This window comes from Hyperolius riggenbachi, chromosome 2 (genome assembly GCF_040937935.1).
Source record: "Hyperolius riggenbachi isolate aHypRig1 chromosome 2, aHypRig1.pri, whole genome shotgun sequence".
NCBI classification, from domain to species: Eukaryota; Metazoa; Chordata; class Amphibia; order Anura; family Hyperoliidae; genus Hyperolius; species Hyperolius riggenbachi.
Window position 1 is genome coordinate 309,573,201 of NC_090647.1, and position 13,185 is coordinate 309,586,385.

The 13,185-nt window shown below is 45.6% G+C and overlaps 1 protein-coding gene across 3 annotated transcripts in view; it reads right to left on the reverse strand.

Moving 5' to 3' along the window:
• THRAP3 (thyroid hormone receptor associated protein 3) overlaps positions 1-13,185 on the reverse strand; it is an 87,191-nt gene that overhangs the window by 41,013 nt on the left and 32,993 nt on the right. For all 3 annotated transcript variants that reach the window (XM_068269064.1, XM_068269065.1, XM_068269067.1), the window contains one exon: positions 1,190-1,348. In XM_068269064.1, the coding sequence (XP_068125165.1) occupies positions 1,190-1,317 (128 nt within the window). In that variant the 5' untranslated portion in view covers positions 1,318-1,348. The remainder of the gene's footprint in view (positions 1-1,189; positions 1,349-13,185) is intronic.

Genomic DNA, 13,185 nt, shown 5'->3' on the forward strand with positions numbered 1-13,185 from the left:
AATGCGATGGGTGTGATTAAACTGGAGCGATGTGCGTTTATAAAAATCCTCCATAGCCTTGCATTAGCAAGAGCTTTTTCAAATCACTGGGGCTTAGAAACGGCTGCTAGTGGGTTTGAGCCCTAACATTAGTAGATGTGATGTGTGTTTGGCAGGCTCTAAGGTAGGCTTACATTAGTAGATGTGATGTGTGTATGGCAGGCTCTAAGGTAGGCTTACATTAGAAGAGGTGAAGTTTTATCTACATTTTATGATCCAATATCCCCACGTCATGTGTCGTCCTTGTAGCACATTAAAGTGTATTTTAGCATACGAAGCACAAAAGCGTGTCCCTCCATCAGCTGCCTCCTTTTACTATTCTCACTCTGACTGTGCGGATAGTCAGGGAAATGTAAATAATTCCAAGTTCATGCAGCATTATGTAATTTTTTTAACGCGCAGTTTCGCCACTTGCAAAAAAGAACCAGTCCAAACCTAGCGAAGGGAGGGGGAAGGGGGGTTTAGGGTATTGAACTTGTCTCTTTTTAAGCTGTATACACATAAAAAATTACTTAATTCTGTATCATTTACACCTCATTGACCATTCCTATTGGTCTATAGAATGTAAAAGCTGGCCCCCCAGTCCCACTGGTTCGTGAGATAGGTTCTTAGCTCGTGAACCAGTGGGTCTGCAATTCGGCACATATGTAGTTCAGGGGTCCCCCTCTCTACCCTCAGGTGCATAGGTAGTATAACTGCAAAGATATCACCTGCAGTAGGTATTGAATGTAAAATGTGGCAGCACAAAGACACAAAATGCTGTTAAAAAAAGATGCCCATAGATGCCCTCATGGGATGATGGAGAGGATGTAGCCAGAAGGCTAAGCGCACAAGCCTAAATCCCTGGAAAAGCGTCATGAGGTGGGCGAGAGTTGTGCCTTAAATGTGATATATCAGGAAATGTTGGATTTTAATGCCAGAAACACTGGGTTTCCTCTGGTAAAGTGGATATAAATTACATGCTGGTTGGCAGTTATTTTATTCCTTACAGGTCCTTTTTAAGCAAAAAAAGATCATGTAGAGACAAAAGGCACATATCTTCAAAATCTAGTCTGTTGCTTAATAGCCATGAACCCCTATGCTATGCAAGTGCAAGAGGATCATAATTTGTGTGTCAGACTAGAAGCAAGAAAGCTTAGGTTATTCTTACCTGTGCCTGCGTTTTCTTGAGTGTGAAGCAGACCTTGAACGAGATCGTGATTTAGAGAATGAACGGGACCTCGAGCGTGATACAGACCGAGATGATCCCGACCTTGATTTTGACTTATTTTTGGACATGTTTCAAAAAACACAATCAGCCTTTAGTTACCTGAAAAAAATAAAAATTGAACAAAAACTTATCAACCAGGAATTTATTTAACATACAAATGAAAACATTAAAGGGGCACTACAGCAAAACACTGTAAAATGTAAAATATGTGCAAACTTTTACCAATAAGTACATTTTTTCCAGATTAAAATGAGCCATCAATTACTTTTCTCCTATAATGCTGTCACTTACAGTAGACAGAAGAAATCTGACAGAAGTGACAGGTTTTGGACTAGGCCATCTCTTCATAGGGGATTCACAGCAAGGATTTTATTCTTTATAACGATATTCCCTAAAAAAGGATTTAAACAATGATGCTGGCCAGCCTCCCTGCTCCCTACACAGTTTTGTGGCAGTTGGACAAAGCAACTGCCATTCACTAAGTGCTTTTGAAAATAATATATCCCTGAGAATCCCCTATAAAGAGATGGGCAAATCAAAAACCTGTCACTTCTGTCTGATTTCTACTACCTACTGTAAGTGACAGCAACATAGGAGAAAATGTATGGCTCATTTTACTCTGGAAAAAAAACGTACTTCTTATTTGCACATATTTTAAATTTTTACAGTTTTTTGCTGTGTTGCCCCTTTAAGTTGTCAACTTTCTCACCGTGCAGGACTACAAGCGTTTGCAAAATCAATCACAAAACTGAGAATTTTTGCATCTTAAAACACAGATTTAGAAGAAAGCGATTTTGGACCATCACATTCCTCTATTGAATTGCTCCAAAAAAGTTGCAGGTTCTGTGTTTGTGATCCTGGTAAATCATAATCTCTCTGTGGGCTGCGTTCCATTGACAAATTGGCCTAGCACTTTTGGAATCACAGACGAGCCAAAAACACAGCTAAAAGTACTGTAGTGGGCCATAGCACTTAAAGCACTACCTCCATGGAATTAGTTTTTGTGTTGGCATGAAATACCTCCCATAACCTAAAAACTTGAAATTACGCAACTTTGCTTCGCACTCAACGAAAAAAACAACAAAAAAACAAACAAACAAGCAAACTGCGACTTTTCAGCAGGAGGAATATTATATTGGGTGGCAAGGTGAAAGGCAGTTAAGTGATATATAGTGTGCAAAGGACTCTGTAGGGTGCAGCAGGAAGTTCTAGCCATATATAAATGCCACACATAATCATTACAAAACGTGGAAAACCAGAAAGGTGTTTTTTTCTTATGTTGACAATTTAATTGGCATGTCTCTTGGTCACCTTACACAAACAGGTATGCGTATTCAATCATTTCTGTTCTGTTCCAGTGGTGTCTCAAGTGACATGTGACATGATGAAAGGTGGATGTACAGTCCTATTTAGAACAGTTTGTGTTACTTTTTTTTTTTTTTTGATGTACCCATATACACATCAATTTCTCCCTGACAGCAGATCTCAGATCAGAACTCGACAGAGGGATTGATTCCTTTCACAAAAAGCACATCAATTTTCAAAATTTCAGCCAGAAATCTATTGAAAAATTAATCAAACACAATCCATTTGATGCAGTGCAACGCTATAGCCCACTGATTGAGCACCAGAATTCAATCGATATGACATGCTGCTGCAATAGAACTGAACTGGGGAAAATGAAAAAAAAATGGTGTGTATGACCTGCTTTACTGTAAGGATTAATAATCCAGTGCTCTATGACGTTTCAGTCATCTCTTAACTCTTACAAATAAATAGGTTTATGCAGGGAACATGTAACAACTTCAGTATTTCAGATATGTCTGTATAGGAGATGAATACCATAAAAAATGCTGTCATGTACCTGAGAATGTGAAAAGTAAAAGAAAGTAGTTTTACAACATAAAAATATGGGATTCCAGAAAGTCCTATTTAAAAGTAGGACTACATATGCATAATTGTTTATCTCTTCCAGGGCTGTGGAGTCGGTACAAAAATTTTCCGACTCCAACTCTGACTATTCAGTTTCTGAAACCATGACTCCAACTCCGGGTACCCAAAATTGCTCAGACTGTACAAAAATCATGCGACTCAGACTCCAGACTCCTCAGTTTCTGAAACCACGACTCCAACTCTGACTCCTCGACTTCGACTCCAACTCAGGCTCCACAGCCCTGATCTCTTCCATTTATTTTCTCCTGAGGTTTTAAATACTATTTAAAGTGAACCTTAAGTGGAAAAAAAAAACGAGTTCTACTCACCTGGGGCTTTCCTCAGCCCCCTGCAGCTGATCGGTGCCCTCGACGTGTCTCTCCGATCCTCCTGGTCCCGCCGGCGACCACTTCCGGTTTCGCCGTCAAGACTCAACAGGCTGGGAACGCGAGTGATTCTTCGCGTTCCCAGCCACAATAGCACCCTCTATGTTGCTATAGCAGCTCTCTATGCTGCTATAGCAACAGAGGGAGCTATTGCTGCTGGGAACGCGAAGAATCACTTGCGTTCCCAGCCTGTCGGGTCCTGACGGCGAAACCGGAAGTGGTCGCCGGCGGGACCAGGAGGATCGGAGAGACACGTCGAGGGCACCGATCAGCTGCAGGGGGCTGAGGAAAGCCCCAGGTGAGTAGAACTCGTTTTTTTTTTCCACTTAAGTGCCTCTTTAAAGAGACACTGAAGCGAAAAAAAATTATGATATTATGTTTTGTATGTGTAGTACAGCTAAGAAATGAAACATTAAGATCAGATACATCAGTCTAATTGTTTCCAGTACAGGAAGAGTTAAGAAACTCCAGTTGTTATCTCTATGCAAACAAGCCATTAACTCTCCGACTAAGTCTTAAGGTGGCCATACACTGGCCCGATTCGCGGCCATTTCGACAGCAGATTCGATCCTGGGATCGAATCTGCTGCCAATCGTTCGCGCTAAACGCACCCGCCGATCCGATTTCCTCCCGAAATCGGATCGGCCCGTCGATCGCGCCGTGCGGGAAATTACCCTCGATCGCCCGCGGGTAGGGAGCGCGTCGCTAGCGGCGGCCGATCCGGTATACATTACCTGACGCTGGCTCCCGGGCGTCTTCTCCGCGCTGCACCCGCTCCATCCCGGCGCTTCCTGTCACTGCAGTGACCAGGAAGTTCAAATAGAGGGCGCTCTGACTTTTATCATCTCAACTGTAAGTGCACTGTTTACTTTTTCTCTGCCAGCGGAGAGGTCATTACTTCACAGACTGCTCTGAAAGACTCATTTTGAATGCTGAGTGTTGTGTAATCTGCACATATTATAGAATGATGCAATGTTAGAAAACACACTATATACCTGAAAATACAAATATGAGAATATTTTCTTTGCTGCTAATCTTCTAGTAATTATTCATAGTACACAACCAATTCACTATATCATATTTTTTTTTCGCTTCAGTGTCTCTTTAAGCTTAATGCTGAGCATAGATGGCTCGTTTTTGCCGCTCGATTCTCCTGTTCGATTGTTTCGCCGATCAATTCTGCAGTCGATACTCTTATCTTCCGCTCGTTCTTCTTATCTTTTTCCATCACTATCAGGAATCAAGCAGCAAAATGATCGAGCAGAAGATCGAACATGTCGGCAATTATCTATCAAGCCATCTAAATGGCTCAAAAACGGTTGATTATATCTTGGAGTTGATAGCATACCTGATCTACCACCACGTACCACAAAATATTAAAGGCCCAATCTACACGATACAATTCTTTGTACGATTCGATTATGATTCTATTTACGATTCGATTAAATCCGACATGTCCGATCGGGATTTGATTCGATGCAATTCGATTTGCCATTGTTTTGCAAATGCAAATCCAACTGAATCGAATCCTGATCGGACATGTCGGATTTAATCGAATCGTAATAAGAATCGTATCGTGTAGATTGGGCATTAAAAGTGCCCATTCATCTAGCGATAATGGGCAGATTCGACCAAGAGACAAATCTCTCTCTTATGCTGGATACACACCATGAGTTTCCGCGTCGAATGCATCCGTCAATACGCGTCGATTCGATTATTTCCGAGCATTTCCGAACGCATTTCGATGATTTTTAGGTCGATTGCCATGTAAAGTATGGCAAATCGACCTAACAATCCATCGAAGCTTGAATCGGACATGTCGGAAATAATCGTATCGATGCGTATTGACTGACGCATCGAACGTGGAAACTCATGGTGTGTATCCAGCATTAGTGGAATTTGATGAGAGAGATCTGTCAGCTGACCATACACCACAGGCCAATTCCCAATCAATTTCACGCTGAAGTCAATTAGATTACGACGCCAAATCCGACCACCTCGCCACCCGACGCTTTCCCCCTAATGTTAATTTCCCCCACAGTTCCCTGTGCATGTTATACATTATCTGTCCGCGACCTCCGCTTGTCCCTGCAGGCTCCGGGCACACACTATTCTGCATACACGTGTCATGTGGTTGCCTAGTAACATTGCCGCGTATATGACGTCTGATGTCATATGCGTAACACTTACTAGGTAACCACACGGGGGGGGGGGGGGGTGCATGTATGTAGAGAAGAACACGCCCGGAGCAGCTGGAGGAAAAGCGGTGGTTGCGTAACGGTAATGTATAACATGCACCGGGCACTTTGGGGGTGACACACTTAACATTAGGTGGGACAGCGCCAAGGGTTTCATTGCATTTGCTGATCGTACTGAAATTGCAAATTGTACACTTACAGCTGCGCACCCCGATCAAGCGAGTTGGCCCAACATTTTGCAGCATGCGCGATCGTCTATGCGACCAATTTCGGGAGGTTATCGCCTGAAACCTTGTCTAATATGGATTGCCTCGCTGCCAGCTTTGCAATGCTGATAATTTTAGTGTGTTGCAATCAGAACTAGGAGAGAGACAGGACCGTACACACACTAGATTAAACTCGGCTGAGTGAGGTGACCAATAACGACCACACAGTTTGTTAATCCAGCGTGTACTGCAGCTTCCGACCAGTGATCTGCCAATAGCTTGGCTCTTGAAGCTTGCTCTGCTCGCTGCGTGATGTCGCATCTGTACCAGTCCCTTGGCCCTCCCCCAAACAGAATGTGTCATCTGGTTTTGGGCTGACTACGTGTCTGTACAGCCTCGGCCCTGCATTGATGCTCAAGGGGTTGTCCTGAACCCAATCGGGCAACATTCATCTAACACATGTATGGGTCTTAAAGGGGTTCTTTCGCGAAAAAAGTAGGCAGTTAAAAAATGTGACAGATGACAGGTTTTGGGCCAGTCCATCTTTTTAAGGGGGATTCTCAGGGATTTCTTTGTTTTCAACAGCATTTCCTGAACAACAGTTTAACCGCCAAAATAGCAAGATACCAGCCGGCCTCCCTAATCACTTGCACACTATTATGTCAGTTAGATTTTGCAACTGTTGTTCAGGAAATGCTGTTGAAAACAAAGAAAGCCCTGAGAATCCCTCTTAAAAAGATGGACTGGCCCAAAACCTGTCATTTGTCACATTTTTTAACTGCCTACTTTTTTCACAAAAGAACCCCTTTAAGGTGTAAAGCCATTGCTGTGACCACCCTGTAAAGTGAGGAAGACTTACAACTGCTATAGCTGTCAATAACTGCCTACTTGTACACACCTCCAATTTTGATTGGCCAATTACTGATCAATTTTACCACCTCGATCTAGTATGAGAGTTTGCCTACATAATCTGCTTAAAATTTTTTAAATCTGTTGACCCTCATAACACAGAGATGGTTAAATTAATCAGTTAATGGCTAATCAAAATTGAAGGTGTGTACCAGACTATTCTTTTATTTCTAAGTTCATGTGTAGAGAGGTACAACTGTTTAGATGGGGAATGCATCAGCAATAAAAAAAAAAATACAAATTCCAATTCTTTTCCATAATAGAAAGAAAAATAAAGGAGTTTTGCTGGTGTTTTACTTTAGCAGCTGAAACTAGTTTTTACATACATTCTCCAACATTACTTAAATGTCTGCCACCTGTGTAAGAACCAAGCTCTATTAGTAGTGCACACATGCTGACAATGATCATGAGAGAACAGATGTGAAACACTAGACCTGATTAGAAGCATCAAAGGATGGTCATGCAAGATTGAAATCCTTACTTCAATAAATGTCTGTTCACATACTGCTGTAACATCTACATTTATTTCAAAGGTGGTAGGCTTATGGATCCAGCCAGGGACCTTCGTGCCAGAGACTCCGCATTAAAGTGCGTACACACGCACTACTACAGTGGACGGGTCCGTCAGACCCTCCCGCTGGGCGGTCGTTCTCCCGACAGTAGTGCGTGTGTACAGTCTGTCTGCAGACTGATGAGGCTGTTTCTGAACGATCCGCTCAGCGTTTCATTCAGAAACAGCCTTTTCAGTCTGCAGACGGACTGTACACACGCACTACTGTCGGGAGAACGACCGCCCAGCAGGAGGGTCTGACGGACCCATCGTTCTCTGTAGTAGTGTGTGTGTAAGAGTCAAAAAGATAGCAATGTTCCAAATCTGTCAAATCAGGTGTACTTAGAAGAACACCATCCACGGCAATATGATGACATGGATGAAGAGGTTTAAGAACATGAGAGATACTGATGGCCTGATCCATACCTTCAGTTTTTAAAGTTTCAGAACTTTATGTCACATACATGCATATTACAGTTCTAGCAAGTTACTTCAAGAATTGTATGTCCATAGTAATCCCACACGTGTCCAACAAACCTCAAAAGGAAAGCACAACTATTTGATTATGTTAAAAAACGAAAAGCACAACATAAAGCTGAAATACATCAAACTTATTTTAAAAAAAACAAAAACAAACATTAAAAAGCTATACCTCCGCGTCACCATTGACCTACATTACGTTTTAGATGCATTTTGGAAAAATAAGCATTTTTAAAGCAGCACAAATGCATTTTTTCATGCGGCCCATTGTCTGACATAAGCTTTAACGCTAGCATTTTACGCAACGCTAGGGTTTCTGCTTCGTGTGTTCCTACCCGGGGGATTTGCATGAGGTTTCTCTGCATGTAGAATCCCACCAGATGCAACAGCCTATGGTAATGAATGGTCTCGGTCACATCTAAGGCCCAGTGCACACCGGGCGGATCCGCCTGAAAATCCGCGTGGCTAATGTATCTCTATGGACTGGTGCACACCGGCGGTTTGAGTTTTTACCAAGCCGCAAACGTGCCTCTTGCTGCACGTTTGCGGTTTGCTTAAAACCTCAAACCGCCGGTGTACACCAGTCCATAGAGATACATTAGCCACGCGGATGCTGATGCGGCTGGTGAACACCCGGCGGATCGCATCAAGATCCGCCCGGTGTGCACTGGGACAAAACTCTCATCAGCACCCAAAACCGCTAGCGTTTTGTGGATCTGCTAGCGGTTTTGGTGTGCACTAGCCCTAAGTGAGGATGCCACGTGCAGGGGAAAAAAAAAAAAAACACAACTTGTGTTTGCAGCATAACATCCCACACAGCATGCGATTCATATTGCTAAAAGTCAGCTGAATGTGAAAGAAATGCACACAAAATGCGCATTTACAAAAACTAAAACCACAGGTGGAAAACAGGAGTGTGAACCCTCCTTTATGTGAGAAAACGGACCTAGACTAGACTAAAGCCTCGTACACACGAGGTACTGTTGTCTGCTGTTGCCAGCAGACAAGAGACCAGGGAGAGCCTCCCTGGCGGCGACCGCTATCCATACGTCTCGCCAGAAAGGCAGAGACGCGGCGGAAGCTGTCTGTGAAGGGAGCATCCCCCAGCAGGATGCTCCATTCACTTGCGTTTGTCTCCCGTCGCTAGTCCGGAGGCCCAGCGACCGTTGCGGAGACAGAAGTTGCCGGCGATTTAACTTTTCAATCGCACAGCAACTTCACTTCCCGGCGACAGTTTGTGGCGCGCGCGTCATACACACGGGGGACAGCCTGCATGTGGGTTTTCTTTTCTAGTATGCAGATGTTTAGGGTCATTTAGGGAATTGTTAAGGCGGCATCTTTAGTTACACAGCTGTCCAAATAGCCTGTCATTACTGTCAACAGTGTAGGACTGGACAGTCCCAGGAGCTAGGCATCAAAGGCTCCTTCAAAATCTTTGATGCCTAGCTCTTGGGCCCAGCTAGCCCTTTTCTTAACCTCCTTGCCGTTCCAATTCTGACAGCAAGGGGGCGGCGCAGCACTTTAATTTATTTTTTTAAAATTCTGTAGCGAGCCCAGGGCTCGCTACATGATAGCCGCTGACAAGCGGCATCCCCCTACCCACTTCAATCTCCGCCGGCGATCTTTGCAAGCAGGAAATCCCATTCAGGCGGGATGACGTCACCGACGTCGGGACGTCAGAGGGAATCCCGATCCACCCCTCAGCGCTGCCTGGCCCTGATTGGCCAGGCTGCGCAAGGGGTCTGGAGGAGGGGGAGGCGCGCGGCGGGTAGCGGCGAATTGGCGGCGATTGGAACATGCACGCAGCTAGCAAAGTGCTAGCTGCGTGCAGTAAAAACAAATTTTGAAAAACGGCCCAAATCCTTCTGCGCAGGTTACCCCGAGCGGGATAACCGGCAAGAAGGTTAAGAGTTTCTATAATTGTGTTCAAATGACCAGCTCTTCAATTGGACAGACTTTCCACAGTAAGTTTTACACCTCAGCAAAATCAACACAAGCAATGGAGTGGTTTGATGCTCTACTGCTAGTGGTTGATATTCATTTACACTTTAGCCAACTACACAGGATCATCGATTCCATCACTATTGATGCCATCAACTGCAGTGGCAGGGCCGTTCCATGTGACTCGTCATCAGCAATTTCTCAGTATCAACAGTCATCTACGCCATGAGTTCAACCTCTCACCTGCTGCTCAAGGTTTTCCTAATGCAAACTAGCCAAGCAGATGATCTCTTTATAGAAGAACTGCACTTATACAGTAATTACCTTTAAAATCTTGGGGGGGGGACACATCATTTTAGGGGGACCAATGGAAAATTGGTCAGATCTCCACATGCAGATCTCCACCAGTTCAAGATGCTGAAACCTTGCCAGGAAATGAATGCCGCTCACTGCCAATCAACGCGGCTACCATCTCATTGTTCAGCAGCTAGTTTTTATTTAGGCCAGCTGATATTTGAACAGTGTAACTGCACACATTGGGCTGGAACATATACTGTACATTTATAATAACTTGCTATATTTCACGACCTTACATCAGAGCTGAACAAATGTCTGAAGCCAGGCAGCAGGGATATATTAATGATAGCCAACAATAATTTCTTTAAATGCCAATGAAGCTGGCTTCTACAAATTCCTGCATGTTTCTGAATTCCATACCAATCTGTCCAGACCCAGCTTAAAGGGAACCAACCTTAACTGTGAATTGTATAATTAAATAAAAGGTTTCCTATTCTACTCCCATATCATTGTATCTATTCCAATCATTTTAGCCGCTCTGCTCATCCCCGTTCTCAGTTGGTAGCATAGTTTCGTTTTAATAACGTCACTAACATGGCGGCGAATGGGAACGATTACTTCCGGGGCAGCGTGGAGCCCTGGATGCCTTCTTCTGACTATGTACTCCCGCCTGTCAGATTCTGCTGCAGTGTATGAGCACGCAGACAGAGTGACTCGAGCAGGGATCATGCGCATAAAGTGTGCAGAGGCCGGCTAATTACATGATAAATAGCGCGAGAAGCTGAGGGGAGTGCTCTCGCACGAGTGTATGGCATGGAAACTAGCGTGACAATCGTGAATCATGCCGATTCATTAGCACGCTAGGATTCACAATGTGCCAGTGCGCAAGTTGTTATACTGCACAGGCGAAATACAGACAGGCGAGGGAGGTGTAGAAGGCAAAAGAACTTCCGGGCAAAGCAGATTGCGACTGGTCAGCCGAAAATAACGGGGCGCACTACAGGGCTCAGAGGCACATTTGAAAACAACAGACAGTGCGGCAAGTGTCTGCTGTAATAGCTACATGGAATAGAAACTTTTTTTTGCAATACGTCAGTTAAGATTCACTTTAAACTAAAAAACAATAAAAAAAAACCTTGAGTTTCACTTACCTGGGGCATCTACCAGCCCCCTGCAGCCATCCTGTGCCCTCGTAGTCACTCATGGCTCCTCCGGTCCCCCGCTGCCAGCTAGTTTCGTTTTTGCCGACTGGGAGTCGGCCGGCCGCCATGCGTACATTTTTACGCATTCCTGCTGATGCCGAAAGCTATCGCGGACATTAACAAGTACATTTTTACGCGTTACGGTTGCAATGCGTAAAAATGTATGCATTGCACCAGTCATGGTTTTTGGGGTTTTTTAAGTTAAGTTTCCATTTAACCTTCCTGGCAGTAAGCCCGAGCTGAGCTCGGGCTATGCCGCCGGAAGGCACTGCCCAGGCCCCGCTGGGTCGATTTGCATATTTTTTTTTTTTTTGCTACACGCAGCTAGCACTTTGCTAGCTGCGTGTGCAATCCGATCACCGCCGCTCGTCGCTGATCTGCCGCTATCCGGCGCGCCGCAGCCCAGACCCCGTGCCAATCAGTGCCAGGCAGCGCTGAGGGGTGGATCGGAGCCCCTTTGACGTCATCCCGCCCGTCACCATGGCGACGGGGGAAGCCCTCCAGGAGATCTCGTTCTTTGAACGGGATCTCCTGATCTCCGATCGGAGGGGCTGGGGGGATGCCGCTGAGCAGCGGCTATCATGTAGCGAGACCTTGTCTCGCTACATGATATACATTTTTTTTTAACCTGCTGAGCGGTCTGGACGAGCTCAGCTCGTCCAACACCGCCAGAGGCTGCCGCTCAGGCCCTGCTGGGCCGATTTCCACCAAATAAAAAGCAGCACACGCAGCCGGCACTTTGCCAGCCGCGTGTGCTGCCTGATCGCCGCTGCAGCGCGGCGATCCGCCGCGTGCAGCGGCGAAAGAGGGTCCCCCCAGCCGACCGAGCCCAGCGTAGCCGGAACAAACAGTTCCGGCCAGCGCTAAGGGCTGGATCGGAGGCGGCTGACGTCAGGACGTCGGCTGACGTCCATGACGTCACTCCGCTCGTCGCCATGGCGACGAGGGAAGCGAAACACGGAGGGCCGCTCATTGCGGCCTTCCGTGTTATTCCTTGCCGCCGGCGCGCCCTCTAGTGGGCTTTCATGCAGCCAACTTTCAGTTGGCTGCATGAAATAGTTTTTTTTTTAATTTAAAAAAAACCCTCCCGCAGCCACCCTGGCGATTTAATCAGAACGCCAGGGTGGTTAAACGGCTGTGCTGCCCCCTGGCAGATTTTAATAAACCGCCAGGAGGGTTCAAAGCGATCCCTAGCCGAAGCTCAGGATCAAAATCAGATACTTGCCCTAAGAGAGGGAAGCCTCAGGATCCTACTGAGGCTTTCCGCTATACTCAGATGTCCCATGTCGATGAGCGCAGCTCCCCTTCAGATCGGGCCATGCTCCTTCTCTTGCAGTGTGGCCACGCAGTAGGCACGAGAACACGGCTGGGCATGCGCAGTAGCACGGAGGCCTCGGCTCCAGCTTACTGCACGCAGGCGGACTCGTGAGGGCACGATAGGAGAAAAGCTAGGATTCTGAGGCTTCCCTCTCTTTAAGTATCTCATTTTGTACCCAAGCTTCGGCTCTGGTACACTTTAAGCAATGCACACACAATACAATCAACTCGGCTGTGACGGACGATAATCATCACCTCGGCTGAGAATTGTGAGCCATTCCCACTGCGTACAGCGACCGGCTGATTGCATTTAGCAATCCAACGCCTGATTACATTGTTTTCCCCACTCCATCATGCTAGCCTGGAGGCTGTACAGCTTCGGCACAGCACTGTCACCCAAGGGATTGTGTTGTGATCCCTGCCTTTACGACAGAAATCCCCCAGTGTGCATGGGGCTTTAAAGTCACCATACATAATAAGATCAATTATACAACTCATATCTGATAATGACTTGCTTT